Source organism: Orycteropus afer, unplaced genomic scaffold (assembly GCF_000298275.1).
Source record: "Orycteropus afer afer isolate SDZICR_OR568_19922 unplaced genomic scaffold, OryAfe1.0 scaffold00282, whole genome shotgun sequence".
Taxonomy (NCBI): Eukaryota; Metazoa; Chordata; class Mammalia; order Tubulidentata; family Orycteropodidae; genus Orycteropus; species Orycteropus afer.
This window is the reverse complement of record NW_006921869.1, coordinates 2,285,415-2,306,514: the sequence shown is the minus strand read 5'-3', so window position 1 is coordinate 2,306,514 and position 21,100 is coordinate 2,285,415. Positions and strand designations below refer to the sequence as shown.

The 21,100-nt window shown below is 38.1% G+C and overlaps 1 protein-coding gene across 1 annotated transcript in view; it reads left to right on the top strand.

The window, feature by feature from the left end:
• Positions 1–19,673, top strand: part of LSM3 (LSM3 homolog, U6 small nuclear RNA and mRNA degradation associated) — a 27,772-nt gene extending 8,099 nt beyond the window's left edge. The window contains exons 3-4 of the mRNA XM_007950601.2: positions 4,193–4,288; positions 19,593–19,673. Of these exons, the coding sequence (XP_007948792.1) occupies positions 4,193–4,288; positions 19,593–19,673 (177 nt within the window). The remainder of the gene's footprint in view (positions 1–4,192; positions 4,289–19,592) is intronic.
• Positions 19,674–21,100: the final 1,427 nt, after the last annotated feature.

The following is a 21,100-nucleotide window of genomic DNA, read 5'->3' as shown; positions in this document are numbered from 1 at the left end:
TTTCCCTTTTCTTTGTTGAAGAGGGTCTATGCAGTCCTTCTGCCTAGTCCGCCATCTTGACGGAACTTCCCAATCACTAACTTTATATGAAAAGGAAAGAAACCCCAGATGAGCAAAGCAGTATTGAAGAAGGAGGACAAAGTAGGAGGTCCCACACTGCTGGATCTTAAAACCTACTATACAGCCACAGTAGTCAAAACTGCCTGGTATTGGTGCGATGAGAGACACATAGACCAATGGAATAGGATTGAGAACCCAGAAGTAGAGCCATAGACCTATGGTCAGCTGATCTTTGACAAATGGCCTAAGTCCATTAAATCAGGAAGATAATATTTGTTTAATAAGTGGTGCTTGCAAAACTGGATATCCATTTGCAGAAAAGTGAAACAACATCTGTACCTCACACCATATACAAAAACTAACGCCAGGTGGATCAAAGACATTTCAACTGTGAAACCTAAAACTATAGAGTTTCTCAAGGAAAAACTAGGGGCAAATTTGTTGTTGTTGTTGTTGTTAAGTGCCGTCAAGTTGGACCCGACTCATAGCGACCCCTCCTTGGGTTTCCGAGGCAGTATCACTATGGAAGTATATTGCCCCAGCTTCCTTCCAAGGCGTGGCTGGTGGGTTTTTGTACCGCCAGCCTTCTGGTTAGCAGTCAAGTGCCTTAGGCACTACACTTCCAGAGCTCCCAGGGGCAAATTTAGGGGCCCTAATATATGGCATAAATAGACTATCAAACATAACCCAAAATACACGAACAGCAGAAGAGAAACATGATGAATAGGACCTTCTCAAAATTAAATTTTTATGTGCTTCCAAAGACTTCTCTGAAAGAGTCAAAAGAGAACCTACAGATTGGGAAAGAATATTTGGCAATGACATATCTGACAAGGGACTTATCTCTAGAATTTATAGAAAACTACACCACCTCAACAGCAAAAAAAAAATAATCCAGTTAAAAAATGGGCAGAAGACATGAATAGACACTTCACCAAGGAGGATATTCAGGCAGCCAATAAACATATGAAGAAATGCTCATAATCATTAGCCATTGTTGTTGTTGTTGTTGTTGTTATGTGCCATCGAGTCAGACCCGACTCGTAGCAACCCCTCCTTGGGTTTCCGAGGCAGTATCACTGCGGAAGTAGATTGCCCCATCTTCCTTCCAAGGAGTGGCTGGTGGATTTGAACCGCCTCATTCGCCGTTAGAGAGATGCAAATCAAAATGACAATGAGATACGATCCTGCCCCAGCACTAACAGCAGAGTTTAACAAGACAGAAAATAACAAATGCTGGCAAGGATGTGGATAAATTGGGACTCTCATACACTGCTGGTCGGACTTTAAAATGGTACAACCACAGTGGAAAGCAGTATGGCGATTACTTCAAAAGTTGGAAATAGAAATACCATTTGATCCAGCCGTTCCATTACTATATATATCCTAAAGAAGTGAGAGCCATGACAAGAACAGACATATGCACACCTGTGTTCATCACAGCACTATTTACAATAGCAAAAAGTTGGAAACAATCTAGGTATCCATCAAGTAGGAATGGATAACCAAACTGTGGTACATACACACAATGGAATACTGTGCAACCCTAAAGAATAATGTAGAGTCTGCAAATCACTGCATAATGTGGATGAACTTGGAAGACATTATGCTGAGTGAAATAAGTCAATCACAGAAGGACAAATAAATATTGTATTCATCCGTTATTGTAAAAGTTAAGGAACGATTTATATGTGGAAAAAAAAAATTAAACATCGAAAACACAGAATATTTTTATAAATTAGTAAAAAGAAGCTTACTGATCTTTATTGTATATAATGAAAGTAAATGCCTTTAAAAAGAATTAAATAGTGCAAAAATGTAAAGTAAAAGAGAAATCCCATTTTCTCTATTGGTAACAACTGTTAAAAATTGAGTGTATTCTTTCTGATCTATTGTGTACATTTACACATATATATATTTGTGTGCGTATGCCCATATGCACAAATTTGTACAGTGTATACTCCCTTTAGAAGCCCTGGTGGCAAAGCATCTAAACACTCATCTGCTAATGAAAAGGTTGGTGGTTCAAACCCATCAACCACTTTGCAGGAGGTGGACCTGGTAATCTGCTCCTATAAAGATTAGTCTAGAAAATCCTGTGAGGCAGTTCTACTCTTTCAGATGGGGTTACTATGAGTCGAAATCAACTTGGTTATGCTTAATAACATCAACACCTTTAAAAAAAAAAATCTGATCCTATTGTACTTGCTTTTCAGCACCTTTCTTTTCCACTTAATCCTACTTAGAAATCATTGATCATGAATGCATATAAACCAAAAACCAAACCCACTACCACTGAGTCAATTCCGACTTATAGCGACCCCTGTTGGGTTTCTGAGGCAGTGAATCTTTAGAGAAGTTAATTGCCCAGTCTTCCTTCCGTGAAGTGGCTGTTGGGTTTGAACTGCCAGTGTTCTGGCTAGCAGTCAAACACCTTAAGTACTTTTCCACCAGAGTTCCTTATGAATGCATATAAATCTCCTTTATTCTTTTTTATGACTGCATAAAAATTGGTATATGTTAGTAATGGTGTTTAGGTTATTTTGTATTTCTTGCTGTTCTAACGCTGCAGTGAGCATTTTTATACATATTTCTTTGTTCATACCTGCAAATATTTCTATGGGATTTGTCCCTTGAAATGTTCCCATTTATTCATAAAGAGTAAACGGAAGATTAACCTCTTCTTGATGACTTGTTGGTTTCCTGAATTTGTTGTGTTTATTACTACCGCTCTAGCCTATATTGATTAAAAATATCTATTTTGAGTATTTAAGTATATGCCAGGTACTATTATTCTAAATGCTTTATTTGTAATATCTCATTTAATCTTTTTAAGAGTCCCATCAGGGAAGATATTAATTATCCCTGTTTTATGGTTGAGGACGTTTAGGCTCCAAAAGGTGGCATTACTTGTTTAAGGTTACATAGCTAATAAAGGGAGAGCTGGAAAATGAACCTAGGCTCATAGTAAAGGGAGAGCCAGAATACAAACCTAACTTCAACCCTCCTCTCTTAAGTCCTATGATTCCAGTTTCCATAAAACCTTAAATAAATTATCTTAAGTGCTTGGGAAGGAAGTATGATCCTAGGGAGATAATAGTCTCTACAGGTAGCCTTAAGGCAAGAGGAGTCCCAGCATACTGAGTAATGGCAATTTAGGGAGAGGAACTTAATTACTTGCGCCACTAGCAAATGGAGAGACACCCTAAGACAGAGATGTTACTACTCTTAATTCTTAGAGTTTTGTTCCTTTTGTAGAGCTGATTGCCCCTATAGTGAATGACTGCTAACTTTTTCTTTTAAATTAGTATATGAGCCTTTCTTGTTTTTCTGCCCCGCAGCTATTACTTTTTAATCTTGTTAGAGTTCCCTCTATAGCAGCTCCCTTACATGGCTGATTACTTACTTTTATTTTGATGTGAGCTGGTAAATCAATTAACCTTTAGTTAAAAAAGTAAGGGTAAGTGGGTTTTGATCAGGAAGTTTACCTTTCAGTACAAAGCATAAACTCTAGAGCTTTAATTGAAGACATCCCTAAATATCTGAGTTTTTTGATGGTGCCCATAGATACGACACAGTGAAGTTCTGGATAGCTTATAAATGGGCAAAGTGTTACTCTACTTTTACTTTTATGACGTTTAGGCAATTACAGGGAGGATTGAATGACAGTGTCATATGCCTTTAGGAGACTGCAGTGCCATTACCTTAATAGTTAAAGGATTTTTATCTCCTATTCTGTATCTTGTCATGCTGTTCCAGGTAGAATCAAAAGATGTCTACTGATGAATGATGAATTTGCTCTTTTTCATAATTAAATGTCATAAATGCTGTGACTGCCTTGAATAACAAGTAGGGTGGATACTTAAAAAATGATGTCTAGTTATGTTGAATAAATTCACTTTTGGCTATGTAAACAGTTTTATATTATTGTCAGATCAGTTAAGTTATAGTTGGAAGCAATTTGCCAAGAAACAGTGTATCGGTACAGTCAATATTGCTTTTTTATTTGCATGTAAAAGTTTGCTGTATGAAGTGTGTTATTTGTAATTGAGCCATTTACATAATGTAACTCCTGTTCATTTTTTCATAATTTGATTATTAAACTTCTTGGTCCCCTACCCTCCCACTTCAGGCTTATGATCAACATTTAAATATGATATTGGGAGATGTGGAGGAAACTGTGACTACTATAGAGATTGATGAAGAAACATATGAAGAGATATATAAAGTAAGTCATGTAATTCTATTTATCACTTTGAAAATGTGATTCAGTCTCAACATCCAACAGCTTAAAATTTATTTATGGAAAGCTTGTCATGTGTAACACCTACATGGACTCAGTACAGTGTAGCATCTAAAAATGGGGGCTTTGGAGCAAGCAGACCTAGTTTTTAGTAATGGCTTGGCCACTTCCTAGCTATACTTTCTTGGGCAAAGTAATTAACTATGCAGACTTAATTTGCTCATTGGTAAATGGGGATACTACTAGTTACCTCATAGGGATGCCAGAATTCAATGAGATATAGTATAAGGTGCCTATGTGTGCTCGTATAGCAGTAATACTGCACAGTGTGTCTGTACTTGTTAGTTGCTATCGAGTTGATCCTGACTCATGATGACCCCATGTGTGCAGACTAGAAATGTTCCCGTAGGGTTTTCAGGACTGACCTTTTGGGAGCATGTCACCAGCCTTGTCTTAATGAGGCTAAAACTGCAAAATTTTAAGCATATTTTTTAATACATTAAAAACAGCAATAACATTAATGATATTTTTATGATCTGTAGTTACATTTTCTAAAACAAAATATTTAGTAAGAGTGGCATTGTTTGACGTTTTCTCTTATCTCTGTACTATTTAGCTTAATTAATGACAGCTAGATTCCCACACCTTTTTTTCTGCATTCAGTCTATTGTGATACGTTGTTTTAGTTGAAAGAAATCTGGCTTCATAGAGAGGTAATTGGAAAATGGAGGAGCGTTTTTTTGTGTATACTGTGCTTTGATGAGCCCTGGTGGTGCTTGACTGCTAACCAAAAGTGCTCAGCAGTTTGAATCCACCAGCTGCTCTGTGGGAAAAAGATGACAGTCTGCTTCTGTAAAGATGTACAGTCTTGGATACCCTATGGGGCAGTTCTACTCTGTCTTGTAGTATCAATATGAGTCGGAATTGATTCAGTGGCGATGCATTTGAATTTTGGTTGGTCTTTTGATACTACAACCAGAATCAACAAGTGGTATTTTCTTAATGGCTAGTTGTGATGTGGAATCTGAAGGCTTACCAGTGAACTTTACATACTCTCATTATATTAAAATCATTGGTGTATCTTGTGCTTTGAGTGGGTCTTTTACCATGCATTTTGCAACTTCAAGCACTGGTCACTTGGAGAATTTTAGTTTACTGAGTTATGCAGATCTTGCAGATGATATGTTAAACATTTCATTGTTTCATATGTTTAAAAAGTCACATTCTTTTATATCACCAATGATCTCATCTGAAAAATCTTTAAGTGTTGGAAAGCCATCTAACTTACAGTGGCAGGTAAAAGTTTACCAAAATTGTAATTTTCACTTAAAATTTTGGATTTTATCATTGGCAACAAATACTATTAGTGATTTTCCTTAAAATGTAAAGTTTCCTTCACTCATTTTTAAGAAATTGTCTGCCAGATACCCAAGTCTGAAAAACCATGCTTTTGTCTTTCAGTTATAATAATGATCCACAAAAAAAGTTGTTCAGCTCACAACTCCATTGTTCAAGTGTTTTTCCTTATGACAATTGTAGTTCATTAGGTAAAGATTGTTTGGTGTGTACTTCTCACCCAGAATAGTAAAGTATATACTCAAGGGTCACTTCTGAACTTTTTTTTTTTTCCTATTAATTGCAAGTGTATGCTGGTGAATTTAATGAGTGCTAATAGCCACTCCTCAAAAGGAAGATGGGGCAATCTACTTCCATAGTGATACTGCCTCAGAAACCCAAGGAGGGGTCGCTATGAGTCGGGTCTGACTCAATGGCACATAACAATAGTTTGGTACCACTTCCTGTATTTGTGTTAAGGTGCCACTATTGCTTGTGTGCAGTTGATACATGGGTCAAAAAGGCAAGTGATGTCTTAATGTTACTATGAAGATAGTTTTGGCTTCACAGAGCCTTTGGGTCTTAAGTGTGTGTAGACCACTTTAAGAACCACTGCTCTATTCTTTTGACCAGTCTGCATGACCCTCCTACAGCATAGTGGTTAAAACTATGGGATCAGATTTTAGGAATGCCTGAGTTCAAATCCTGAGTCCTTTCCTTACCAAACTCACTCACTGTTACTGAGTCGCTTCCGACTCATAATGACCCCCTCCTTGGGTTTCCAAGGCAATAAATACGTCTACGGTAATAGATTGCCCAGTCTTCCTTCCATGTTTGCTTACCAGCTAGATATATAATTGGGCCAAATTACTTAACCTGTTTGTAACTACATATCCTTGCCTGTACAGTGGGGATAATAATAGGACCCATTTCATAGAGCTGTTGTGAGGATTAATTAAGAAGTTATATAAGAAAATCTTCAGATTGGCTACTGTGCATATAAGTGTTCTGATGTTAGTGTTTGTTGGTTTTGTAGTTCTGTTTTGTGCTAGCTTTTCTCCGCTCTCCTACCATGCCTAACTCCTTTGCTAGTTTTCTTTTTTCCTCTAAATATAGGCATATAACCTTTTTTCTTTAAATGCATTTGTTTTTCCCTCAGAGATGTCATTCAGTCTTCTGATTTTAACTGTTGTATAATATATGCCATGAGTCTTTAACAATAATCAGTATGACATGAGTTTGAGCTCTTAATAGGATTGTGCTTAAATCAGAAATCCCAGAAGAAGTACTGCCTTGTTTCTAAGAGTAATGCTTCACGTATGTTCCTTCAACTAGGAGCATCAGCATCACTGGTGGACTTGTTAGAAATGCAAATTCAAGGACCGTACCTGACCTACTGAATCAGAGTCTCTGGGGATGGAGGCTAGGAAACCTATAACAAACTCTCTAGTGATTCTTCTGCATCTTAAAATTTGAGAACCATTGTCCTGTGGTGGTGTAAGTGAGGATTTGGCTGCTAACCAGAAGGTCGACAGTGAAACCCACCAGTCACTTCACGGGAGGAAAATGAAGAATCTGCTTCTGTAAAAATTTACAGCCTTGGAAACCCAATGGAAGTTGCTATGAGTCAGGACTGACTCAATGGCAGTGGGTTTGGTTTTGGTTTTCCCCCTAAAGCAGTGGTTATATAGGGTTATATAAAGACTATTGTATAGGGAAGAGTTAGATAAATTAATGAATGAGGGTCAAATATAATTTTACTTCAATTTGATGCTGGGGTTTTCCTTTTATGTTTCTCTAAGTATCTAAGATAGTCACAAAACATGGTTTTCACACGGATATTACCAATATTATTTGCCTGGGAGAGAGAGGAGACCTCCTCATCATACTATGTCTGATAAGACATCATTCTCAGTCCTTGGGGAAAGCTGCCAAAGCCAAAAGCTAGCAGAGGAAGGGAGGTGGTCATCGTGGCAAGTTTAACTATACAGAATCTCAAAGACAAAAATAAGAACCTCACCCTGGAGCAAATGAAGGTCTAGCTGTGTTTAGCAAAATATAAGAGCAATAGTCATATCTTGCTCAGAACAGAGGAAAAGCCCATCACCAGAATCCTCTTGTGTTAGGTGATACACTGACAAGAGCTCTGGCCAGCTACTTTTTACATGAAATTTTTTTTAACAAAAAAATTTACTTCTTTTTATGTTGAAACACATCTTTTGTCACTGTGGTCTTTTTCAATGAAAAGAAATTCAGAAGAATAACATTGAATCTCTTGTACTTTAAAAAGCAGAAATATGGTGGGGTTTTTTTTTTTTTTTTTTTTTTCCTGAGCAAAACATTTAACATGTACTCACCAAGAAACCTTGGAAAAGACAAAAGCAATATGAAAAAATAAAAACCACCTATCCTACCAACTAGAAATAGCTACTGAAAATATTGTGTTGTATTTCTGCCTTGGCTTTCTTCTTGCTTTTTTTTTTTTTTTTAATCTAGACAGACCATAATGTACCAATTCTAAAATGCGTTTTCTTTTTCTCTCCTGTTAACATCTCTAAAATCCAGATTCATCTTAAAGTTTATTTGATAAGAAAGAATTGTGTCATAGTTTAATTGGTAGTAATTTTCCCTTTTTAAGCTCAACTAATACTTATAAGTAAGTCTTAGATAAAGTTTGAAATACACAATTTTATATTCTACATCTGTCACATAACATTATTAAAATAAGAATTTTGCCATGGAAATACACTCTTCATTAACATTTTAATGCCTTGTTATGAATTCTACTTATGACAAAAATGACTCTTTACCTATGGTCTCCACAGGTGACAGGAGCACTGCTGCTCTCTCTAGATTTGCAGTGAGCTCACCTCTCTTCTATACTACAGTCTACAGACTATATATCTATGGATGTGCATTTCTTGGGATGGAGTATCTATTCAGTATCAAAGAGAACAACTGTGTCACTCTCCTATACACCCTCTTAGTATTTCTGTTGAAGATAGGAAACTAGACTGAATGATTTCTCATTTTGACCCATTTTTTACTTTCTTCTCTCTTTCCTCTGTTGAAATAACTAATCAATATTACCAAAACACTAAGTTAGGGGGACCCACAGACCATAAACATTTTCATAACTTTCACAGTTGACTTCTCAATAATTAACTTGACTTCTAATTTGTTACTAGGAAGATGGAAAGCAGTCTTAATCTTTGGGCTCTAGAGCCACTACAATTATGGAGTATCCATTTCTTAGCTTGCTAATGGTTTTTATTATTTAGCCTGCCCTACTTTTTAGTTCTCCACATTCCTTCACCAAATACCTCATATTTTGTCTCACCAGACTACTACTCTTAGAGTTGTTTTGCCTTTACTAAGTCAGTCATTTTGTTCCTTGTACTATCAGCATCCTCTTACACCTTGCAAACCTTTTATAGACTTTCTAGACAGTTTCAAATGTGTCTCTTAGACCTTTTTCTAGATCAGTGCTGTTCAACTGCAATGTCTGCAGTGATGAAAATTATTGACACTGTCCAATATAGTAACTGTAATCCATTTATGGCTACTGAGCACTTGAAATGTATGCTGGTGAGACTCTTGTTATGTTATTACGTACCATTGAGTCATTTTAACTAATAGTGACTCCATGTGATAGAGTAGAACCTGCCCCATAAGATTTTCATGGCTGTGATCTTTATGGAAGCAGATTACCATGTCTTTCTCCTACAGATCCATTGGGTGAGTTTGAACTGCCAACTTTTCCATTAGCAGCAAAACATTTAACCATTTGTGCCACCAGGTTTCCTTTTCTGGTGTGACTGAGGAACTGGATTTTTCATTTTATTTAATTTTCATTTAAATAGCTGTCTATGACTAGTGGTTATTGTACTAGACAGAAAAAGTCTAGACCAACTCCCCATACATGACTATATGTATGTATGTAAGTATTATCATAGCATTATACTGAAAGGGTCCTTGGTGATGCAGTGGTTAAAGCATTTGGCTGCTAATCAAAAGGTCAGAAAATTCAAACATACTAGCTTCTCTGTAGGAGATAAGACCGCCTTGGAAACCCAGGGAGGGGTCGCTATGAGTCGGAACTGACTTGACGGCAGTGAGTTTTTTTGTTTGTGCTCCTGTAAAGATGACAGCCTAGGAAACCCAGTGGGCAGTTCTACTCTGTCCTGTAGAGTCACTGTGAGTCGGAATTGAATCAGTGGCATACAACAGCATACCCCGTTTCCCATCCTTTACTAATACGAACTATCCTGCCATAAATAATTTTGTCATTTTGCTTAGGTGTATGTATATCTGAAAGATAAATTCATACTTTCTTTACTTTTCAATTGTGGAATGAGGACTCTAGGATAGGCTCTGTGTTTTATTCATCTTTGTGTGTCTAGTGCCTATCAGTTAATACCTGACATATAATGGGCACTCAGTAGATGTTTACATGCGTGGACTTTAGATTTAATTTCAAGTTGAGCTAATTAGTTTGAAACAGATTCTATTCCGTAACCAAGTACTAGAAATCCAGATCTTGTCATATATTTGAGTTGTTTGATTCTGGGTGAAATTCACCACCATTACAAGAAACTTCAACACATTTTTCTGAGTTTGTAGCATCCTTTTTTCACGTAGGGGACTTAAGTTTATACACTGAAACCTCTTCTCCTTGACCCTGTCCCCTTCTTTCTCAGGAATTGTCTGGGTAATACAGGAAGGCAAAAAAAGATGCGCAGATTAAAAGAACAATATGAATAAGCAGAAATCACTTCCATGGAAGTAAACATAATGGAAAAAATAGAGGACTTTAAATCAACAACTTTAAATATGTTCAAATAATTCAAAGAACACACTAATGACAAATTAATGGAGCTCACAAAACAATATGAGAATCTTAACAGGAAGACATAGAAAAGGGAGGGGGGAAAAAAGCCAGAAATACTGCAATAAAATAACTGAACTGGAAAATATAAGGAAGAGATACAACAATAGATTTGAGCAAGTGGAAGAAAGGGAAAGTTAGCGAGAGAACAAAACATCTCAATTTACTGAATTCAAGAGAAATAAGAGAGAAAAACAAAACTGAACAAAGCTAAACGGAACTGTGAGATATCATCAAGAAAAATAAAGTAGGTATTGCAGGGATTCTGGAAGGAAAGGACCAAAACAAAGAAACAAAAACAATATTTGAGAAAATTTGAGTGTCAAAACTTTCCAGACTTGAGTAAGGAGTTTAATTGCATATGCTAACCAGAAGCCTGGTGGTTCAAACCCACCAGCCACTCCTCGGAAGGAAGGTTGGCCAATCTTCTTCTGTAGTGATACCGCTTCCAGAACTCCAGGGGGGTAGCTGTGAGTCGGATTGGACTACATGCCAGTGCATTGTGTTGTGTATCCAGGAAGTTTGTTGAACTCCAAGAAGAGTGAATCCAGACGCTTTCACCAAGACACATTGTAATCAAATTCTTAAAGACCAAAGACAAGGAGAGAATTTTGAAAGCAGCAAGAGAAAAACCCAGAATAATGTGCAAGGGATCCTCAATAAGATTAAGTGCCAACTTCTCCACTGGAACCTTAAAAACCAGGAAGAAGTAGATGACATCATACAAAAAAAACAAATTCACTGCCATCAAGTTGATTCCGACTAATAGCAACCACCTTTGGGTTTCTGAGGAGGTAAATCTTTTACAGAAGTGCATTGCCCAGTCTTCCTTATGCAGTGTCTGGTGGGTTTGAACTGCTGGCCTTCTGGTTAGCAGTCAGATGCATTAGGTACTATGCCACCAGAGCTCCAGAATGACATACAGAAAGCACTAATAGAAAAGAACTCTCAACCAATAATTTTTTTCCAGCAAAATTGTCTATCACAAGTGAGTGTTAATTTAAGGCAATCCCAGATAAACAAAAGTTGTGGGAACTCATTAGTACCAGAACTTCATTACAAGAAATACTAACTGATTAGTACTAATACTGAAGGATGTCCTTCAGATGGAAAGGAAAGAACACCAGACAACTTTCCAATCCAGTACAGAAGGAAGAAAACTAAAAAATAAAAGATCTCCAATGGAAGTAATAGTATGGGCAAATGAAAGGATCAGTTGAAGGATATTTTAATGGGTAAATTTAGTGATTATGTGTGCTCCAAGATTCATGACATCAATATATAAGAGATAGTACATATTTATCCTAACAGACACAGAATGTAGTAAGATGTGAAAGTGATTCAATGACGGAGAGGGGATGAGAAGAAAATTAGGGTTAGAATTTAAGTATTGAATGTTACTTGCTATTTGTATATTGCTGATGTCAAGTTAAAACATTTGATGTAAATGTAAGGTCTCAAATGTAATTTTCATGGTAACCACTGTTGTTGTTGTTATGTGCCATCGAGTCAGACCTGACTCATAGCGACCCCTCCTCGGGTTTCCAAGGTGGTATCAGTACAGAAGTAGATCACCCAATCTTAAGATACTTTAAAAATATACACAGAAGGTAAGAAGAAAGAAATCAAACAGACACAACATAAGAAAGTAACCAAACAAAAATAATGACACAGTTGTAAGAATAGTAAGACAAAGAAAATATAAGACACACACCAAACCCAGCAGTAAAATGACAGAAGTAAGTTTTTTATTAGTAATTACCTTTAAATGGATTAGACTGTCCATGCAAAAGTGTCAGAATGGATTAAAAAAACAGAACCCATCCATATGCTATCTACAAGAGACAATTTAGGCTCAAGGATACTTACTGAAAGTGACAGGATGGTGTTAAGGATTGAATTATGTCCCTATAAAATAAGTGTTAGAAATCCTAAACTCTATGCCTGTGGTGACTGCTCACCAGAAGGCTGGCGGTTGTTCCTGATCTTGAATTGTAGCCTGGTGCTTCCCTAATAGGAGCTCTGGTAGCGTAGTGCCTAAGGCACTTGACTGCTCACCAGAAGGCTGGCAGTTCAAACCCACCAGCCACTCCTCTGAAGGAAGGTTGGGCAATTGTACTTCCGTAGTGATACTGCCTCGGAAACCCAAGGAGGGGTCGCTATAAGTCGGGCTGACTCCACGACGACGACGACGACGACGACAGCAAACAACAACAACAATGCCTGTGGTTATAATCCCATACGGCAATGGGTTGCTTTTGTTATGTTGATGAGACAGGATTAGTATAGGATGTGTCTTAAGTGGATCTTTTTTAAGGTATAAAAGAGATTAAACGAGAGAGAAGCGGAGATGGGATAAGACATAATGCCAAGCCACACAAAGAATGCCCAGAAGACATAAGATTCTTCCTCTGAAGCCAACAGAGAAAACCTTCTCCTAGAGTCCAGACCCTGAATTCAGACTTCTAGCCTCCTCAACTGTGAAAATATGAATTTGTTTGTTAAAGCCACCCATTTATGGTATTTATCTTATGGGAACACTAGATAACTGAGACATATGGAAAATAATATTCCATACAAGTACTAACCAAAAGAGAGCAGGGGTGGCCATACTAATATCAGACAAAACGGACTTTAAGTCACAGTCTTTCTAAGAGATGAAGAAAATACATTATACATTGATAAAAGGGGCAGTCCGTCCAGAAAATATAACTATCAAAAATGTATATGCACCCAACATCAATGCACAAATACTGACAGAACTGAAAGGAGTACTAGACAGCTCTAAAATCATCGTTGGAAACTTTAATACACCATTGTCAATACTGGACAGAACTTCCAGAAAGAAGATTAGTAAGGAAATAGAGGACTTGAAAAGCACCATAAAGAAATCAATTTAATAGACATATATAGAACTCACCACTTGATATCAGACAGTTCACATTTTTGTCTAGTGCATTTGGGACATTCTTCATATGCTAGGTCATAGAACAAGTCTTGACAAGTTTTAAAAGATTGAAATGATATATCTCCTTCTACTGAAAAGGAATGAAGCTAGAAATTAATAATACAAGGAAAATGGAAAACACATAAATATGTGGAAACCGAATGACATACTATTTAACAACCAGTGAAGCAAGGAAGAAATCAAGAATAAAATTGAAAAAAAGTAGTTATAGAGGTAAACAAAAATGAAAACATGCCAAAACCTGTGAGGCACAGCAAAGGCAGTCATCAAAGGGGAGTTTACAGCAGTAAGTGTCTACATCAAAAAAGAAGAAAGATCTCAAATCAACTGTCCAATCTATACCTTTAGGAACTAGAAAAAGAAGAGTAAGCTAAGCCCTGACCTACCAGAAGAAAAGAAATAATAAAAATCACAACAAAAATAGATGAAATGTAAAAGTAAATTAACAAAACTAAAAGTTTGGTCTTTGGAAAAATCAATAAAATTGACAAACCTTTTAGCTAGGCTGACAAAGAAGCAAAAATAACCAGATAAGAAATGAGATTGGAGACATTACAACAAATCCATCAGAAATAAAAAGGCTCATAACAGAATACTACAAAAAACTGCTCCCAACAAACTTGGTAACTTGGATGAAATGGACAAATTCCTAGAAACACATAACCTACCTAAACTAATACAAAAACAGGTAGAAAATCTCTTCAGACCCATAACAAGAGAAGAGAGTGAATCAGCTATCAAAAACCTCCCAACCAAGGGGGAAAAAAAGGCCTTGGACCAGATGGTTTCACTGGGGAATTTTACCAAACATATTTGCTCATAGTCTTCCCAAACATAGAAGAGGAAGAAATGCTCCGTAATTCACTCTGTAAAGCTAGTAATACACTGATATCAAAGCCAAAGACATCATAAGGAAAGAAAAGTACAGATTAATATCCCTCATGAATATAGATGTGGAATTTCTCAACAAAATATTAGTGAATAGAATCCAGCAACATATTAAAAGAATAACACACCATGACCAAGTGGGATTTATTCCAGGAATGCAGTGATGATTCAACATTAGAAAATGAATCATCATAATACATCACATTAATAAAACAAAGAAAAATAACATGATCATCTTGACAGACACAGAAAAGCCATTGGTAAAATCCAGTACTTTTTCCTGGTAAAAACTCAACAAGGTGGGAATAGAAGGGAAGTTCCTCAACCTGATTAAAGGCATCTATGAAAATCTAAGAGCCAATGTTATACTCAGTGGAGAAGGACTAAAAGCCTTCCACTTGAGAATGAGAACAACTCAAGGATGCCTGCTATCTCTTCTATTCAGTATTGGATTAGAAGTCCTAGCCAGAGCAAAAGCAAGGAAAAGAAATAAAAGGTACTAAATGGAAAAGCGGGAGCTCTGGTAGCATAGTGGCTAAAGCACTTGACTGCTCACCAGAAGGCTGGCGGTTCAAACCCACCAGCCACTCCTCGGAAGGAAGGTTGGGCAATCCTACTTCCGTAGTGATACTGCCTCGGAAACCCAAGGAGGGGTCGCTATGAGTCGGGGCCGACTCAACGGCACATAACAACAACAACAACAAATGGAAAAGCAAGAAGTAAAACTATATATAGAAAATACCAAGGAGTACACAAGAAAACTTTTATAACTAATACAATTCAGCAAAATTGCAGGATACGAGATGAACACAGACAAATCAGTTGCATTTCTCTACCCCAGTAATGAAAAATCTGAAAAGGAATCAAGAAAACAATTTCAATTACAGTAGAATCTAAAAGAATACAATGCCTAGTAATAAGCCGAGCCAAGAATGTAAAGGATTTATACATTGAAAGTTATAGAACTACTGGTGCAAGAGACTAAAAACAGATGTAAATAAGTGGAAAGACATTCTGTGCTCATTGATTGGAATACTTGATATTGTGAAAATGTCGGTACTACCCAAAGCCACATGTAGATTTAGTCCTATCCTGATCAAAATTCCAATAGCATTTTTTACAGAAATGGAAAAACTGTCTTGCTGTAGCAGAAATACTACAAGTAGGTGCTTTAATAAACAAATTTATTTGTTTGCCTTCAAGGAGACCAGAAGTCCAAATTCAGGACACCAGCTGTAGAGGAAAGGTTTTTCTCTCTGTCTCTGCTATGGGAAAGATCTTTCTCTTTTCAGCTGTGTTTCTCATTTCCTTGGTGATCTTCATGTGACTTGGCATCTGTCTTCCCTCATCTGTGCTTGCTTCTCCACTTGCTTAAGATGCAACTTAACACTGATACTGTCCTGTTAATGTAACAAATGGGAGTATAACCACTATAGGGATTAGGATTTACAACACATAAATGGAGGGGAGTGGGGGACAATGGGGGACAGACAATTCAATCCATAATGTTCCACCCTTTGGTCTTCTCATGTGCAAAACACATTTCATCCTTCACATCATCCCAAAAGTCTTAATTCAACTCTTAAGTCTAAAACCTCATTTTCAATCTACATCAGTTATGGGTGAGACTTTAGGTATATATTCATCCTGGGACAAAATTTCTCTTCATGTGAACCTCTGAAATATAGAATACAATTAATCTGCTTCCAAAGTATAAGGGTGGAACAGTCATGAAGTCGACATTTCCATTACAGATGGGAGAAACTGCAGGGAAAAAGGAATAATGAACACCAAACAAGTCCACAACCCAGAACAAACTACAATAGTTCTCAAGACTTGAAAATAACCCTCTGTTCTCTGGGCAGTGGCCCTGCTTTCTATATTCTGGATGGAAGTTCCTCAGCCCTGGGTTTTAGCTCTGCTATCCAGACCCACTGGGATGCCAATTCTGTTCCCTCAGCTTTGGGCAACCGCATTTTCCTAGTCCACGTGAGTGACAACCTCAGCCCTAGCAGGCCCCATTCTTCTGCCCTTTGAGCATGGCAGTTCCACCCCCTCAGCTTTAGGTGGTGGCCCCATCCTCAACACACCTGAAAAGTAGGGCAGCCCCATACTCTGAAACTAAGTTGATGGAGATCTGACTCTTTGAAACCTAAGAGATCCTTTGAAACCAAGACTGTGTTCCTTCCCATGGTCCTTTAAATATTTCTGCAGATCTCCAAACTTCTCCAAGGATGGTCCTTTTCTTTTCTCAGAACACAACAGATGTAGCTCCTTTTACCTGTTTCCTGCCTATAGAATTCCAAAAGGCGGGCAACTGCATCCTTCCATCCTGTCTCTATCCTCTTCAGTCTAGGCTAATGGGATTTCTGCTGTGGTAGTTGGTTAGATGCATCAATCACAGGTTTAATCCCTTTAACAAAAGATTGTGTAGCCAAGTCCTTGGTGAAAATTTTAGAACATTTGTCCTTAGTATTTGTACAGTAGAATTTTCAAATCTTTAAGTTCTATATTAGTTTTGCACAGTTCGTTGTTAAGTCCTTCTCTCTTTCTCTTGCATTTTACCATATGCAGCAAGAAAAAATCATGCTGCCCCTTTAAGATCTTGCTTAGCAATCTCTTCATCCAAATATCCAAGGTTATCGCTTAACAAGCTCTATCTTTCACCTAGCGTTTGAACACAGTTCAGACATGTCCTTTGTCCCTGCATAAAAAGTGTCATCCTTCCTCCATTGTCCAATCACGTGTTCATCATTTCCTTTTAAACCTCATCAGAACCACATTTTAATGTCCACATTGTACCAACATTCTGTTGGTGGCACGATATATATTCTCTAAGATAATAGAGACTTCTTTCTAGCTCTCCTCCCTTCCTTCTGAGCACTCACCAGAATTGCTTTTGATGTCTATAATTCTACCAACAGTCTTTTAAAGGCAATCTACGTTTTTATTGTTAGGCACCTTAAAACTCTTCCACCCTCCATCCATTACCCAATTCAGACACCATTTCCACATTTTAGATAAGTACTCCACTCTCAATAATCTAGTGCTGCTATAACGGAAATACCACAAGCGGGTGGTTTTAGCAAACATTTATTTTCTAACAGTTTAGAAGGCTAGATGCGAATTCAGGGCACCAGCAGTAAAAAGGAGGATTTTTCTCTCTGTTGCCTATGGGGGAAGATCCTTCTTTTTTTAGGCTTCTGTTACACAGTTCCTTGGTAGTCTTCATGTGGCTTGACATCTATCTACTCTCATCTCGGCTTTCTTCTCCACTAGCTTAATCTGCTCTTTTATATCTCAAAAGAGGTTGAGTTAAGACACACCCTACACGAATGCTGTTCCATTAACATAACAAAGAATACCTATTCCCAAATGGGATTATAGGAGCTCTGGTAGCATAGTGGTTAAAGCATTTGACTGTCTCCAAAACCCAAGGAGGGGTCGCTAGGAGTCGGGGCGACTCGATGGCAAATAACAAACTAACCAAAAGGTCAGCAGTTTGAGTGAGCCAGCTGTTCTGCATGTGCAAGATGAGGCAGTCTGCTTTGGTAACCCTATGGAGCAGTTAAACTATGTCCTAAAGGATCATAGGAGCTCTGGTAGCATAGTGGCTAAAGCACTTGACTGCTAACCAGAAGGCTGGCGGTTCAAACCCACCAGCCACTCCTCGGAAGGAAGGTTGATCCTGCTTCTGTAGTGATACTGCCTCGGAAACCCAAGGAGGAGTCGCTATGAGTCGGGGGCGACTCGACGGCACATAACAACAACAACAAAAGGATCATAATGTAAAGTAAAACCCTTAATGAGATAGATTGGCACAGTGCATGCAACAATGGTCTTAAACATAGGAATGATTTTGAAGATGGCGCATGACTGGGCAGTGTTGTGTTCCATCAGAAATGGGGTCACTGTGAGTTGGAACCACTCGGTAGCAAGTAACAACAACATTGTTTCTTTGGCAATGCAATTTCTTTAAAAACTTGGAGCTTCATAGGCCTTCTGACCGATTTACTCTTGTCAGTTCTATCAGCCTGTAACCTCAGAGTTCTTTCTGAAACATTGTTTGTAGGACTCCTTTATTTCCTTAGTTTCTCACCTCTCATCTCAAATTCATGGAGGCTATCTTGAAGCCATTTGCTACAGTAATTTTAGGTGGGAAAGCAACATTCTTAATCTGATCTTTTACCTCAAGGCTGAGTATATTTGTTTAACTGAGACGTTTTACTGGCCTTTGTTCTTTGACTTTTTAGGCTTATCTTCTGGACTAGAGGCAGCTGGGTCTTCGAACTCTACGAAACTCTTATTTCCCAATTCCATTCCATTGCTTTGAAAACCAGCTAGTTGTTGCCTGAGCTCATCTCTTTCTTATCCTGCCTTGCCAAATGCATCAGTGTTAACAGCAACACCTACTAACATTTGACTTTTTCCAGCCACTTCTTCTAGAGTTTGGGAGTCCCTTGGGCTACCTTCTAAATTATTTCATGCTGCACTTTTACCTAATGTTTTGCCAAGGCATAATAGGGTTTCAAACAGTCGAGTTTGCTGTGCCATTTCCTTACTGTCTGATGCCTCAGGACCCCAAAGCTAATCCTACAGAGTATCCATTCCATTTATGTGACTGCCAGTAGCATAGACAAGCAACATGTAATGGCTCAGCATAAGAGAAGTGTATTTCTCACTCACATAGCTGTTAAAGCCTTATGAGGGCTTTTAAGTCAGCACATTAGCTTCCTTCCAAGTGGTCAGTCAGAGCCCCAGGCTGCTTCTGTACTGTGGTTCTGCCATCCACTAGGTTCTCACCATCATCTGAATTTATCCAGCAGTAGGGAAAAGTCCACAGAAGGACATTCATCAGAGTCTTATGGATTAGTCTGGATGTGGCCCTATCTCTTCTGTTCACTTCCTATTAGTTACAACTCAGTTGCATGGCTATACCTCATTACAAGGAAACACGAGAAACAGTCTGTGTGCACGAGAAATGGAGGAGAATGAGTTTTGGTGATGACTCCAGTCCCTGCCACAATTGTTGATACCAGGAAAAATATATAAGTAATAGATTAGTTTTGGGTGCTACAAAGGTAGGTAATCAGTATTTTTAATCTAATTTTTTGTGTTAGGATGAATCTATGAATTTTTCTTTTCAATTTTTTCTCACAAAAAATAATACATATTTATATAAGTATGTTCTGTTGTCTTTCTTCTTTCAGTCAACAAAACGGAATATTCCAATGCTCTTTGTTCGGGGAGATGGTGTTGTACTTGTTGCACCTCCACTGAGAGTTGGCTGAAAAAGTTTATCCTGTGTGGAAAAGAGGAGACTGTACAATTGCCTCTCTAATGTAGAATATTTTGAAAAGAGAAACCTGCACAAATTGTGATATTCAGAAGTAACCAAGGACTCTTCCACTCCTGAAGTGAGTTGATTTGCAGAAAACTTGCAAGTTCTTAAGCTGTGGCATTTTTGTTTTTCTCCAACACATCCAATAAATGTAATCACGAAAATGCAGAACTCTTTTTGCAAATAATTTGACTTTTTTCTTTTTTTTTAATTAAATCTGATATTTTCCCTTTGTTTATATGCTGTCTCTTGTGAATTATTTAAGTACATTCACTCAATACACAGTTACTCTGTGAGGCTCCAGATTGAGTGCAGGGAACTGTAGTTTTGTCAGTAAGCTTCCTGTCCTCAAGATTCCTGGGGAGGGAATTGTTTAAACCATCAGTTACAGGACACTGAGATCAGTCCTGCTGTAATAATTCATATAAGATGCCGTGAAAACACAGAGGAGTACCCAAAGCAGATCAGAGTGTGTGGATGCATGGACAGTTGTGCTAGTAGTAATATGTCACTGTAAACATTAACATTTGTAGTAGGGGATGAAGGCCTGGCTTGATTTCATTCTAAGGTCAGGCTGGAATGGTTATATACCTGTGTGGTTCAGCTTGATCACACCCAGTGCTGCACTTTTATGATTCAAAGAAACCATTTTCCCTTTTCTTATTTGTATTGCTTACAGTATATCTCAGTGGCATCATAAAGCAAAGCAGCTAAAGCAAAGCTATTTTTACTTCTAGCTTCTGTCAGCCAGCAGTTAATGTCTGAAAAGTAAAAAGGAAAAGATACTTGTGTGTTGCAGTCTCTAAACCTAATCAAGACAAGGCTTGGAACTTGATGTTCTCCATTAAGTAGGGCGTACCATTTTGAAGCCAGAAGGGACAACAGAGCAGAGCAGCAGTCAGAAATCCAGTTAAGGGGAGTGACCCAGGCCCCACCCCCACCAGTCAGGAAAGGGGGGGAAAATAGAAGCCAGAGGGAAGGACAGAGTAGAGCAGCAGCCAGGGATCCAGGTTAGGGGAGGGACCCAGGCCCCACCCTCACCAGCCAGGAAAGTCGGGAAAATAGAAGCCAGGGTGAGGACAGAGCAGAGCAGCAGCCAGGGATCCAGGTAAGGGGAGGCCGGAGAGGTTTTGAACAGCTAAGCAAGACTTGTCTCTCAGTTGGTCATACTCCTGTGGCTTTCGTGTTGCAATGAAGCTTAAGTCTGTGCTACTGGTGTTTCAAGTGCTGGCAGGGTTGCACGTGGTACACAAGTTTCAATGCATCTTACAGACTGAGACAGACTAGGAAGAAGGAAGAGGCCATCCACTTCTCAAAGAATTAACCAGGGAAAACCTTATGAATAGCAGAGAAACACTGACGGATACATTACTGTGC